Source organism: Loxodonta africana, chromosome 20 (assembly GCF_030014295.1).
Source record: "Loxodonta africana isolate mLoxAfr1 chromosome 20, mLoxAfr1.hap2, whole genome shotgun sequence".
NCBI lineage: Eukaryota > Metazoa > Chordata > Mammalia > Proboscidea > Elephantidae > Loxodonta > Loxodonta africana.
The window spans coordinates 17,036,933-17,052,516 of NC_087361.1; the positions used below are offsets into that span (position 1 = coordinate 17,036,933).

At 37.2% G+C, this 15,584-nt stretch overlaps 1 protein-coding gene across 1 annotated transcript in view; it reads right to left on the reverse strand.

The window, feature by feature from the left end:
• The window catches only part of EPHA6 (EPH receptor A6), a 1,103,076-nt gene that overhangs the window by 117,927 nt on the left and 969,565 nt on the right, over positions 1-15,584 (reverse strand). The window contains 1 exon segment of the mRNA XM_003410340.3: positions 6,823-7,032. Coding sequence (XP_003410388.1) covers positions 6,823-7,032 — 210 coding nt within the window.

A 15,584-nucleotide genomic window follows, 5' to 3' on the forward strand; every position in this document is an offset into this window, starting at 1 on the left:
ACCTTGCTTGCTGAAAGTGAAGAGGACTTGAAGCACTTACTAATGAAGATCAAAGACCACAGCCTTCAGTATGGATTACATCTCAACATAAAGAAAACAAAAATCCTCACAACTAGACCTATTAGCAACATCATGATAAACAGAGAAAAGATTGAAGTTGTCAAGGATTTCATTTTACTTGGATCCACAATCAACAGCTATGAAAGCAGCAGTCAAGAAATCAAAAGACGCATTGCATTGGGCAAATCTGCTGCAAAGAACCTCTTCAAAGTGTTGAACAGCAAAGATGTCACCCTGAAGACTAAGGTGCGCCTGACCCAAGCCATGGTATTTTCGATCACATCATATGCATGTGAAAGCTGGACAATGAATCAGTAAGATCGAAGAAGAGTTGACGCCTTTGAATTGTGGTGTTGGCGAAGAATATTGAATATACGAAGGACTGCCAAAAGAACGAACAACTCTGTCTTGGAAGAAGTGCGACCAGAATGCTCCTTAGAGGCAAGGATGGCGAGACTGCGTCTTACATACTTTGGACATGTTGTCAGGATGGATGAGTCCCTGGAGAAGGACATCATGCTTGGCAGAGTACATGGTCAGCGGAAAAGAGGAAGACCCTCAAAAAGGTGTATTGACACAGTGGCTGCAACAATAAGCTCAAGCATAACAACGATTGTAAGGATGGCGCAGGACTGGACAGTGTTTCGTTCTGTTGTGCATAGGGTTGCTGTGAGTCGGAACCGACTCGATGGCACCTAACAACAACATCTTTGTTCCACAATGCACAATCTCTTGGTTTTCTTGCCATAATCAGTTCTTAAGGTGTCTTTGGCATGGCATGATAGTATTTAGTACAGGGCCTGAATGCCTTACCAGAAAAATCCTCTGTTCCTATTGTTGCCCTTCCTGTTTTATCATCCATTCCTGATGTCTGCCCATTTGTGGGTTTTATGATTCTGTGCCATATTTGATTTCTCTTGGCCCTGTCTCTGAGTAGGCATTCATCTGTTCTCAAGAATCCCTTTATTTGTGGCTATTGGCCCTCAAAGGAATGAGGTCTGAAATAGGGTAGCTCCGTAATAACCTGTGTGAAGTATATACTGAATGAATAGTCTTAAACCTAAAGCATGGTGTGCAAAACACTCTTCAGTTATAGGAAGAAAATATTAGAATTTTTGCTTATGTTTTGTTGTAAATCTCATCCATCTATTTACTTTAGGGTAGTTTACAATATAGATAGTACATTCCTATGTACTACATGCACGTGGTTTATAAATAGAACTCTAAAAGATGCACTCATTGTTGGCAGGGTAATCTCTTTCATGTCTCTTTCAGAATCTGGCTACTCTGGCTCCAATGGTCATTTTGCTCACTGGCCTCACACTGACCAGTTCAGTACCATAGTCAGTACTGGGCTCACGATGGTCCCTCTATCTTTCCAGCCTATCTTCTTTAACCAGTTTTGACTGCTCTTTGCCATGATAGGTTTGTCTGTAAACTGGCCAAGTCATCTTGATAGAAAATGTCTATTTATTTTTCTCCATGTTGATTATGGTCCCTGGGTGGCACAAATGGTTTGCAATCAACTACTAACGTAAAGGTTGATGGTTTGAACCCACCCAGCTGTGCTGTGGAACAAAGGCCTGGTGATCTGCTTTTGTAAGATTTAAACAAACAAACAAAAAAAACCCCAAATCTGTTGCTGTTGAGTTGATTCCAGCTCATAGGAACCCTGCCAGAAGGAGCAGAACTGCCCCATAGGGTTTCCAAGGCTGTGATCTTTATGGAAGCACACTGCCACGTCTGTCTCCTGTGGAACAGCTGGTGAGTTCAAACTGCTGACCTTCCGTTAGCAGCCTAGTGCTTTAACCACTTCACCACCAGGTTTCCTTCTGTAAAGATGACAGCCAAGAAAATCCTATAAACCAGTTCTCCTCTGTAACACATGGGGTGGCTATGAGTTGAAATCGACTTGACGGCAATGGGTTTGCTTGCTCTTTTTTTTTTGCCTATGTTAATTAGGAAGGTATAGTTTCCTTGTAGCACACTGTTCTAAGGATTATATTCTTGGAGATTATGAAACAAACAAACAAACATGATATCTCCCTGTTTTTAAACCCATCAGAGCCTCTATTTTCTCCAAATCCTTCTGATACATATTCTAAAAACATTTATGAACATTAAGTAAATACTAACTATACTTACACAGCAGGAGAAAAAAATCAAAATTATTTAAGGTAAAAGATATGTTCCAAGAAAGTTATACATAAAACCTTGAAAAGTTGAATCATGCTTTTTTTTTTTTTTTATATCAAGTAATATTAAGTTCCCAAGAGCCAGGAAACTTTCTCTTTAAAGTTGTTCTCAGGTAAGGTTTTTATAAAACAGAGAATTCTTTTCATATAAATGACTCTTCCCCTTTATTATATTTTATTATGAGTTTGCTTGATTTGAGGTATATCTTCACTAGGCAGTAAAATTTTCTACCGTCTCCTTCCTTTTAGAAGGAGATAGAAAATGTATTTGGGGACTAAGTATATTCACATAAAGCTCTAAAAGTTTTACACAAAATTTCCACAGAATGCCAATGCTCACTTTGGCATTATCTTGATGACATTGAGACACAGCGCCCATGACTCTTCGTTATAATTTTGCCTCGTAATCTAATGCCCTTAGCTAGGCTATCTCTAGCAGGGATCCTCTGTCTTGATTAATAGCATCTCCATTCAGCTGGTTGTTTAATCTAGAAATACTGTCATCATATCTAAATCTTCCGTCTTCCTTATAATTCATATTTAATTAGTTACCAACTCTTATAAATTATGCATTCATGATGATTTTCAATTCTCACCCCTCTGCCTCATTCCCACTGTCATTGCCCAAATTAAAGCCATATGGACTTCCTGGTCTATAGTGATGATACCCTAACTCGTTTGCCTACTGTCAGTCCTTCTGTCCTTCAGTCTTTCTTCCATACTCTTGACAATAATATCTTCTAAGACATGGGTCTGCATTTGTTATCCCCTATTTAAATCAATCAATTCTGTCTCTTAACTGCTATAAAAAAACCTTCAAATGTCTTGAAAGGCCTTTTAAATACCCTCAAAATTATTTCTAAGGAACTTGGCCCCTCCACGACCTCTCATCTCAATTCCAAACTTTTCACCTTTCCATCAACATGCCATTCACTTCTCTGCATTTCCATGTCTTTTCTGTTTCCTGTGTCTGGACCACTTTCTCCCAACTATTTGCCTAATGAAACCTTTTAAGGGCTGGTTCCAGTTTTATCGTTTTGTGAAGCCTTCTCCAGACCTCCGCTTGAATTCTTGCCTTCCATATGGGAGACCCAGGTTTGATTTCTGCCCAGTGCACCTCACGTGCAGCCACACTCATCAGTCAGTGGAGGCTTGCATGTTGCTATGATGCTGAAGAGGTTTCAGTGAAGCTTCCAGACTAAGAAGGAGTGCGAAGAAAGGCCTATATTTCCAATAATCAGCCAGCGAAAACACCATTCTCCAGAATTGGAAACAATTAGCTTAACAGAAAACTCTTATATGCAGGGTTCTATAGCTTCAAAAGGTATTTCAAGTTATACATATGCAAAAATAAAAGGAAATAAAATAAAGGTCTTGAAAAATGTGAAAATAATGATGACATTTTTCAATCAGAAAATGGAGTTGAAAATTCTGGTTTTTCTATGATGGACAATTTATTTTCAAATGTGATAGACTTCGTTTTATAAAGTTCTCCGGTCAAATTAAAAGATCAATAGGTACTACCACCTTATACATCACACTCTGAAAGTTAATTTATTTTCCTTAGAACTTTGATTCTTTGTCAGAGAAATTAGTGAAAATACAACTGATGAATTAATATAGAGCATTTCTATAAAGTAAACATAGCAAAGGCATAAAATATTTTATTCAAAATACTAAACTTTCATTCACCCTGGAGTAAATGAACATAGTGAAGTTTCAGAAAAAGTCTCAGAGCAAATGAAATAAAAGGAAACTAAATAATGGTTTTGGCTCTTTTAAAATTATGTATATGGTTAAAAAAAAACAGAATAAAAAATCTTGCAGAGTTTTACTGACTTATTTTTCTTTGCAGCTGTCAAATTAATCACTTGTGAAGATTTTGTTAACAAATACCAGAATATAGTATAATTTTACAAATTAGTAACTTTCAGATTGCTTAAGAGAGATTTTTGAACTGAATTTCTCAAAACAATAAGCAAAGACATCAGTGGAATGAATTAGTTTTCAGGGCATTCAGGAATATTTAAACTATTCATGAGTCAAGCTGAGATCATCTTGTATACAGATAATAGTTTGGTTCTAAAAATTTAGTCTTTTATTCTTATTCACATTTTCCCCAAATGTTATTTGGAAAAAAGGTTTATGGTGTACTGATATATCTCCAGAAAAATTGATCTTGTTAATTTTTGAGTATGAATATTCAGATCATTTCATAATGACTGTTGTGAAGAAAAAAAAGCTCATTTCATAATCCACCTGGTGCTGGTACAATGACAGACACATTAACCAATGGAACAGGATCGAGAGCCCAGATGTAAATCCACCCACCTACAGTCACCTGATCTTTGACAAAAGCCCAAAGTCCATAAAATGGGGGGAAAGACAGACTTTTATAACAAATGGTACTGGCAAAACTAGATGTTCATTTGTAAAAAAATGAAACAGGATCCATACCTCACACCATACACAAAAACTAATTCAAAATGGAGAGAAGACCTAAATATAAAACCCAAAACTATAAAGATCATGGAAGAAAAAATAGAGCCAACACTAGTAGCCCTAATATACGGCATAAACAGGATACAAACAAAAACTAACATACACAAACACCAGAAGATAAACTAGATAACTGGAATCGCCTAAAAATTAAACACTTATGGCTCATGAAAAGACTTCACCAAAAGAAGACAGACTGGGAAAATATTTTTGGCTATGTCATATCTGACAAAGGCCTATCTCTGAAATCTACAGGAAAATCCAACGCCTCTACAACAAAAAAGACAAATAATTCAGTTAAAAAAGGGGCAAAGCATATGAACACTTGACCAAAGAAGACATTCAATCTGTGAGCAGACACATGAGATAATGCTCCAGATCACTAGCCATTAGAGAAATGGCAATCAAAACTACAGTGAGATACCAACTCACACTGACATTACTGGCACTAATTAATAACACAAAAACAAACAAAAAAACTATGAAAATAACAAATGATAGGCACTGCTGGTGGAAATACAAAATAGTGCAGTCATTTTGGAAAATGATATGGTGCTTCTTTGAAAAGCTATAAATAGAAATACCATAAGATCCAGCAATCCCACTCCTAGGAATATATCCTGGAGAAATAAGAACCGTCACAGGAATAAACATATACACACCCATGTTTATGGCAGCATTATTCATAATAGCAAAAAGATGGAAGTGATCTAAGTGCCCATCAACAGATGAATGGACAAACTATGGTACATACACATAGTGGAACACTATGCAACAATAAAACAACAATGATGAATCTGTGAAACATCTCACAACATGGATGAATCTGGAGAGCATTATGCTGAGTGAAATAAGTCAATCACAGAAGGACAAATATTGTATGAGACCACTATTATAAAACTCATGAAAAGGTTTACACACAGAAGTAACAATCTTTGATGGTTACAAGGAAGGGGAGGGATGAGGAGGGAAACACACTAACTAGACCATAGATAAGTGGTAACTTTGGTGAAGGGGAAGACAGTATACAATACTGGGGAAGTCAGCACAACTTGACCGAGGCTGTCACAGAAGCTTCATAGACATATCCAAACTCCTTGAGTTACTGAGTTAATGGGCTGAGGGTTGGGGTACATGGTCCCAGGGGACATCTAGCTCAATTGGCATAACATAGTTTATAAAGAGAATATTCTACATCGGCTGTGGTAAGTAGTGTCTGGGGTCTTAAAAGCCTGCCAGCGGCCATCTAAGATATATCTACTGGTCCCATCCCTGCTGGAGCAAAGGGGAATGAAGAACACCAAAGACATGAGAGAAAGATTAGTCCAGAGGACTAATGGACTACAACAACCACAACCTCCACCAGAGTGAGCACAGAACAAGTAGGTGGCCGGCTACCACCACTGATTGCTCTGACAGGGATCATGATAGAGGGTCCTGAACAGAGTGGGAGAAAAACATAGAACAAAATTCAAATTCATGAAAAAAAAAAATCAGACTTGCTGGTCTGACAGACACTGGAGAAACCCCAAGAGTATGGCCCCTGGATGCACTTTTAACTCAGTACTGAAGTACACACTCCAGTTAAAGATTAGTCAGGTTTATAGGGCAAACCTTAACACACATGAGGAACGTGCTTTGTAGTTCAAACATGTATACAAGACTAGATGGGCACACCAGCCCATAAGCAATGACAAGAGGTCAGGTAGGATCAGGAAAACTGGATGAATAGAAACAGGGAACCTGGGTGGAGAAGGGGAGAGTGTTGACACTTTGAGGGGTTGGCAGCTAATGTCATAAAACAATTTGTCTATTGTTTAATGAGAAACTAATTTGCTCTGTAAACTTTCACCTAAAGTACAGTTAAAAAAAAAAAACTTATAATTAGAAAAAAATAATTTTTTAAAAACTAGGCACTTAGATAAGGCAAATATGTCTCAATTAAATAACAATGTTGAATTAGGGGAACGAAAATAGAAAATTAAGAAATCAAAAATAGAATCACTATAAAAACATTAAAAATAGTAAGTGTAAACAATCTATATCAGAAAAGAACATATAAACTTACAGTTGTTGTATAAGCAGCTTCTGGATCATCTTCCAGCACCCGGGAGAGACCAAAATCTGAAACTTTGCACACTAAGTTGCTGTTGACCAATATATTCCGAGCGGCTAGATCCCGATGAACATAACCCATATCAGAAAGATACTTCATACCAGACGCAATGCCTCGGAGCATACCAACCAACTGGATGACTGTGAAATGGCCATCGTGTTTCTGCAAGAGAATCACAAGTGTCTAAATTAATTGATTTTAATGTATTTGTGTGTGTGTGTGTGTGTGTGGAATCCCTGGGTAGTGCAAACGGTTAACAGGCTCAGCTACTAACCAAAAGTTTGGCAGTTTGAGTCCACCCAAAAATGCCTTAGAAGAAAGGCCTGGAGATGTACTTCTCCAGTCTACTTCTGCTCTTGAGTTGGCTCTGACTCATAGGAACCTCATGTATAACAGAACGAAAAATTAGCCATTGAAAATCCTCCACAGCTCAGTTGTATCCTAATACACACGGGGATACCATGAGTTGAAATCAAGTTGATGGCAACTGACATTTTACTACTGTGTCTGTGTGTAATATTAAATAAAACCCTTGAGTCTGTTTTACTGTATCCAATGAAGGGAAGAATCGAGTTTGCTGACCATTGACTTTGCTTGTAAAGAAACATAAGAATTAGTTTGACATTAAAAAAAAGAGAAAATCTAGCTGGGAGTGATCAGGGAGCATAAAGGATAGAACAAAGCGTTAAAAGAAACCAACAAAATTAAGTTTCAGAAAAAAATATTTCAAACAATTTTGGTAATAAAGGAACTAAAGTGAAATAAGGTAAGAACAAAGGCTCCCAAGAAAATAGAAACCACTTTCCATAGCTGTGAGCAGAGCATTGAACCAGCCAGACCAGTGGGCAGAAGGGCAGCACTGAATTGGATGAAGGCTTGTGTAGTATTTCATGAGATACCTGGTGAAAATAGTAGTTCAGGTAACTCAGACAAAAGAAAAGCTGACTGCATGGACAAGAAGTGAGTTTAGGGAAGTTGAAAGGTAAAGACAAAAAAGTGAAACCAAAACCAAACATAATCAATAGAAAATAACTACATTTTTTCATTCTTACATTATATAGAATAAATAGAAAGGAAGCTGTTGACAGTTGACCGAAAAAGGGATGAGGCTATTAGAATATTTTAGCTCTTGGTTGAGAGGATTAAGGAACCCGGCACAGTGAACGACATGTAGGAGCCATTTCCATCTAATTCCCTCTACTTTGATTTAAAAATAATTCATTTTTTTAAAGGGAAAAAATGCAGTTATCATCCATGCAAGATGTATGCATCAACAAGACCAGATACAAATGGCATCCTTGAAATTAGAGAAAAAAAAATTAAATTGCAAAATAATGCATATTGTACTACTCAGTTATTGTAATATTGTCTTTAATAGAGTTACAGAAAAACATGAAAAAATTTCAAGTTGTTTTTACACATCAAACCAAACCAAACCAAAACAAAAAAACCCGCTGCTGTGGAGTTGATTTTGACTAATAATGATGGTTTATAGGACAGAGTAGAACTGTCCCATAGGGTTTCTGAGGAGCAGCTGGTGGATTCAAACTGCTGATCTTTTAGTTAGCAGCCAGATGCTCAACCACTGTGCCACCAGGGTCCCTTTTTGCACATCAGGTAACATTTGTTTATGAATGATATTAAAAATGAGTATCTAAAAACACATAGGACTGTACCACACAAAGAATGAATGCTATTGTAAACTATGGTCTTTAGTTATTATTGTTAGGTGCCGTTCATTTGGCTCTTACTCATAGTAATCTCACGTTTAACAGAACAAAACGCTGCTCGGTCCTGTGCCATCCTCACAATCATCTCTATATTTGAGCCCATTGTTGCAGCTACTGTGTCAGTCCCTTGCATTGAGAGTCTTCCTCTCTTTTGATGACCTTCTACTTTACCGAGCATCATGTCCTTCTCCAGGGTCCCTTCTGATAACCTGTCCAAAGTAAGAGAGATAAGATCTCGCCACCTTTGCTTCTAAGGAGTATTTTGGTTGTACTTCCTCCAAGACAGGTTACATTCTTCTGGCAGTCCATGGTATATTCAATATTCTTTGCCAACCTCACAATTCAAATGCGTCAATTCTTCTTTGGTCTTCTTTTTTCATTGTCCAGCTTTCACATCATATGGGGTGATGGAAGAGACCATGGTTTGGGTCAGGCACACTTTAGTTATCAAAGTGACATCTTTGTCTTTTAACACTTTGAAAAGGTATTTTGCCATAGATTGCCCAATGTGATATGTCATTTGATTTCTTGATTGCTGCTTCCATGGGTGCTGATTGTGGCTCTAAGAGGAATGAAATCCTTAACCATTCATCATGATATTGTTTATTGGTCCAGTTGTAAGGATACTTGTTTTCTTTATATTCAGATGTGATACATATTGAAGGCTGTAGTCTTTTACCTTCATCAGTAAGTGTTTCAAGTTAATAATAATGTATCAATAATATTTCATGAACTGTAACAAATGCATCACGGAAATGCAAGATGTTAACAGGAGAAACGATGTGTAGGGGGAGGGGATGTATGGGAACTGGCTATACTTTCTGCACAATTTGTCTATAAATCTAAAATTGCTCTAAAAAATAAAAACAAAACAAACAAAAAAAACTAAATCAGTGCTGTCAAGTCTATTCTGACTCATTGTGACCCTATAGGACAGAATAGAACTGCCCCATAGGGTTTCCAAGGCTATAAATCTTTATAGAAACAAATTGCCACGTCTTTCTCCAAAGGAGTGGCTGATGGGTTCAAACTGCCAACCTTTTGGTTAGCAGCCAAGCACTTAACTGTGCCACCAGAGGTCCTACAGTAAAGTCTATTAAAATTGACAATAAAAATGAATATCTAGTTAAAAAAAAAGGATTATATTATACAGTGTAGTAGAAACACAAAAAAGGATTATATTATACAGTGTAGTAGAAACACAAATAATAGTATCTTAAAAATTTGGCAATTTAAAGAAGTTTTTATGGGTATCTGATTTAAAACCAGAGAATACTTAGGCACAGGGATGCTCTGGCTCCTTTTCTGTCATAGTGACCTAATCTGCTATACAACGATGATCCATTGGCCAGTTAAATGAATAAGCTTATACTCCAAATGAAATAAACTTTATCTTATTATATTAACTTATCTCCCTGATACCTCTTTGATAATATCTCCCAACTCAAGTGCAGAGTAAGGAAAGGAACCTTCACTTAAAAAAAAAAAAAAAAGCTCTACATCAAGGGAATCCATTTAAGTAGGCTCTTCTGTATAATTAATGAGTAAAAGATAACCTAGCAAAGAAAATCTTTGGTATTATTAGCTCTTCACGTTTCTAATCCATCTTCTGAGACAGAGCACCACTAGATGAGATCTGCCTCTTCTACCATGTTCCCTACCTACCTCTCTTCTATTAGGAGTCTCAAAACCTTTGAATAGAATTGAAAACATAAGTTATTCTGACCTAGAAAGGATTATGCTAAATTTAAAGAGGTAGTTCTTTTACCTATTAAGAAAGGAAGTTGCCTGGTGTCACAGTTCATGTCAGTGAGGACTTTCTAAATAGTAGGAAAAGTTAATGGTCCAACTGAAACATAAAGAATAACTCTGTTCCCTTGTCTATACAATAGGAATAGAATCATTTAACTCAGCGTTACACTGAGAATCACATATAAAACACAGCACAGCCCTTGATTTATTTTAATAATATTTATTTAATTAAACCTTGTTATTATTCTTATTAATATTATTGCATGTTGTTTTTGTAATTTAATTCAGTCAGGAAAGTCTCTTCTCACTTTTCCTGAAAAATTTACTGGCAACATAAGCTCCCACATACAGAAAGAGAAATAGTTACTTTAGACCAGGATGACATTTAATTTCCTATCTATTTTGAGGGTCGCACAAAGCTCCAAGTTATTTTTTAATAGCTTTATCGAGATATGATTCATGTATCATATAGTTCACCCTTTTAAAGTGCACAATTCAACGGTTTTTAGCAAATTCATGTAGTCGTGCAACCATCACTACAATCAGTTTAAGAACTTTTTCAAAGAGAAACCCCATACTCATTAGCAGTCACTCCTAATTTTTCCCTCACCTCTTCTTACCAGCCCTAGGCAACCACTAATCTACTTCCTATATCTATAGATTTGCCTATTCTGGACATTTCATATAAATGGAATCATACAATATGTGGTCTTCTGTGACTGGCTTTTTTCACAAAGTGTAATGCTTTCAAGTTTCACCTATGTTGTATTATGTATCAGTACCTCGTTAGTTTGTTGCCAAATAATATTCTATTCATTTTGCTTATGCATTCATTAGTTGATGCACATTTTGATTACTTCCACTTTTGGGCTATTATGCAAGTTATATTTTAAAATCATTTTGAACATTCTTGTCACCAACATTTGAAGAGACTTGGATAAGTTGCTTTCATATCAGTAACATAGTAATCAAGGTCTAGTAATGAGAAGTGACATCATTAAAAAAAGAGGTTTTGGTGTGTGAAAAAACTGTAAACTACTTTCTCCATGTTCAGTCATGGGACTATGTTGTTGCCGTTGTTAGGTGTCGAATTGGTTCTGACTCATAGCGACTCTATGTACAACAGAACGAAATACTGCCTGGCCCTGTGTCATCCCACAATCGTTGTTATGCTTGAGCCCATTGTTGCAGCCACTGTGTAAATCCATCTTGTTGAAGATCTTCCTCTTTTTCACTGATCGGCTTCTTTACAAAGCATGATGTCCTTCTCCTGAGACTGGTCTCTCCTGATAACATGTCCAAAGTACATGAGACGAAGTCTCACCATTCTTGCTTCTTAAGGAACATTTTGGATGTTCTTCTTCCAAGACAGTTATACAACGTGGTATATTAATTTCCAAGCTACTGGCCCACGACTCTTTTGGGGTTCCATGAGATCAAAACTGTTTTCATAACAGCACTAAGTTGTGTATCTACCTTTAATACAATGTTGATATTTGCACTGGTAGTACGATAGATACTGAGAGATAAAACTGCAGGAGACTTAACACAAATCACGGAAGGGATATCAGACTGTGTTAGCATGCTCGTATTCTTCTCTGCTACTCAGTAAAAAAAAAAAGAGAGAGGATAAGGAGGTAGTTTTATTTAAGAATATCATTGATAAAGCAGTAAAAATTATTAACTTCATTAAATCTTGATCCTTGATTACATGCTTTCAGGATCACATTCACAACAAAGGCCTTCGTCCATTCCATGCGGAGTTCTATATCTGGGACGACCCTTCAGAGTTGACCCAAATTGAGGCAAGGGTGCTTGGCCCTTGTACTTCCATATCAACCAATCACTGGATGCAGGCTACACCAGTAAAGAGATCATGACCCTGGGCAAAATGGCTTTCTCTAGCCAAGGAAAATTCCCAGAGAGGGACTTAGCTAAGAACTATGAGCCTTAAAAATATCCAGAAGCTATAAGAATACAGGGGGTTGATCTTGAGAGGTTTTCCCAGTAAAATACCTGCATGGAAGTCTCCTTTTCAGAGTCAGTTTCCCAGGGAATTCAACATGCTGTGACAATCTCTGTATCTATTGGTCTATCCTATCCTATCCTATCCTACCATATCCTACACTTTCCATCCATCATCCATCCCTCCCTCCCTCCATCCATTCGCTATTTATAAAATGTGGTTTTGATGCGAGAGAAGCCCTGAAAATAGCTCTACATTCTTCGGGAGCTCAAACCTCAATTGCCGCCACATTATTCTAGAGGTAAAAAATAGCCAACATTGATTAAACAGTTACTACAAATCAGTCACTGTTCTAAGATCTTTGGAAGTGTTATCTCATTTAATTCTTGCAACAATTCTTTGATGTAAGTATAGCTATTATCTCAGTTTTATAGATGGTCAAACTGAAGGACAAAGAGATTTAGAAAGTAAGACTTAATAAATGATGGAATCAGGATTCGAACCCAGTCAGACTAATTCCAAAACCTGTTTTTATTGGAGTTGTCTGAAAAAGAGTTGGCTCAAATTTTGTCACAATGGCCTGGTCTGGGTTAGTTTGGGCAGCATCGTTCGGCTTAACGAAGCAAGGTTTAAAATGTTTCTGACACCAGACCAGAAACAAACAAACTGAATACTCCATATAAACAAACAAATGAGGATCCATTTATCTATGTCTGGCTAGAGGAATAGCCCCATTTATTCATATATGAAGTATGGCACAAATATATTTCTCTACAAATGATGCAACTGTCTTTTTCAAACAAAATCTGTATTTGTCTTTCTAGTCCTTGTCAATGTAGCCTTCTCCAGTTTGGTTTAGGACATGTTGGTTTCCTTGAATATGGTGGATGGTTAGTAAGCGGTGACTGAATTAAATAATCTTTGACATTATCTTGTAGTGCACTGGTTGCTGTTACTATTGCTCCTATTGTCTTATATAAACTTAGATGGCCTGCTTTTCATAAGATAGAGCACAATTTTTTTCCCTTTTATGCAGCAGTTCTATCACAGCATCCATTATGCTGCCATGCATTGTGTCAGTGCTCGATAAATATTAATTCAAATTGAATTGAATTGAATTGTTTATAAGGGGAGGAGAAAAATGTGAGAGCAATGAGATTTAATATCTTTGGGCTTCCTACTGGAGATTAATCAAAAAGAAACAGAATCTTTTTTTTTTTTTTTTTTTTATGACATATGGTTTCTTCCCAGGAAGGCAGATTCAAGTGAAAGAGAGTGAATGTGGCACATTTACACACCACCTATCAGAGTTTAGTAGCTAGAATTCAGTTTGTCTTCATTCTTCTCTTTCCTTGCTCTCTAAACCTGACTGTTGAGAAACATAGAGCTTAACCTCTAACTGACAGGAAGGGTCAACCTGATGGGAAGGTGGTTTCTGAAAGCTATACATACTAACTACTGCTATTTCCCAAAGCTACGGAGCTCTTTCAGACCCCTTTTTCAAACCCTCAAGTATAACATCCAGAGAGCACAGATCTGAACAGTCGCCAAGCATGTCACATTGTCTTTGCTCTGACACAAGCTACTGACAATGGTTTTCAAGCTCTGATGAGTGGATTGCACCCTGCAGACACATTTAGTGTCTCAGAGGTCCATTCCTTTTAGACTGAGCTCAAATGCTTTGCCTGAACTTAGGACAAATGTGGGGTTTGAGTGCCAGGCCACCTCGGAACCAGCACATAAGTGTACAAGTTTTTTTTTTTTTCTTTTTAACAAATAAATATATTCAAATCCTATGAAAACACAAATCCCACTCCATCACTCACTTGCTTAAAACTATCAATGACCTTGAATGACAAAATAAATTGCAGGGTCCTCAGAATGAATAAAAAGATCTGACTCTTCCTTATATCGCCAATGTCATATCTTTATTTGACTTCAAATTTTTAGATTCTTGCAACATCAGAGTACTTGTGTTCAGCATGTTACTTCATGTCCAATGTGTTTGGCTTACGCTTTATCATATGTCAGGAATGCCCTTCCAGTCTTTGGTCACTAGAATTTTTTCATGATAAGTATCATAAAAAGAGGCCCTTGTTGAGCCCCCAAGTTCATTACATCAAACAACTTTCTCTCAATGTCTACTAGGGACCGGTCATTGCTCTAGTTGCTGGCATCAAAGGGGGAAGCAAGAAAGAGATGGGCGTGATCCAGTTGTACCTACATTTAATGGTGGGCAAGGAGAGAGAAAATAAACAAGTAAAAAGAAATGAGATTATTTGAATAATGATAAACTATAAAATAAATAAAATGGAGTGATATGATAGAGAGTGGCATGGTGGAGCCTGTGAACAGTCTGTACAAACGGTTTACAGGAGAATTTGAGTTTGGCGTGCTTGAGAACAAATGAGTTTGTGTGCTTGTGGCTGGAGTTTGTTTAGTGAGAGGGAGAGTGACAGGGAGACTGGAGAAGTAGGCAGAGCAAAATGAGGAAATATATTTTAAAGTCATAGCCAGCAGGATCTGAGATACACATGAAGGAGGGGAGGGCTAGTCAGGTAAATGAAGGAATCAGTCTGGGCCAACCATCTCTCTTTATTGTTCACAAAGCACCCTGTCCACACTAACATTGGTTACAACCATATGTGTACTTATCTGTCTGTTCCAGTAGTTTGAACATAATCTCTCCGAGGGAAATAAGCATAATTTGTTTTGTACATCGTTGTAGACCCAGGGCCTTGTTTGGCATACGGTACATATTCAATAGATATTCACTGGATTTAACTGAACTGAATTTATTTATTTTTAAAGGTGTGAAGTGTTTCAAATTTTTACTAAGTAGTAAAATATTTTCTCGAAGCTTTTATCATGGAAAGTTAGATATACTGTAGCAGATTCTCTGAAAAAACTACAAGTGAACCAGAAGTCCTGACCATAATTACAGCCATCTCCACTTTGGAGGACGAGGCTCTTTGTCTACCAGTTTTGCTGCAGAGTGGGGCAAAGGGGGTCAAATATCGTATACAGATTTCTGTTATATTTCCTTTTAGAGCCTCATCAGGGAATCGTATCAATGTCTAGCTCACCAGCCTAACAGCCTTACAGACCATCTGAGGTCTGTGGCCACAGTATAAGCTACTGTCCTCAAGCTTTCTCTCTCGAAGAAAAAATATATAATACTCCTTTGTATAAAGCAGATAATTATGGTGATTCAACATTGTGAAAATGTTAAATGTGAGTGATAAACAATACTATACCCCAGTAGC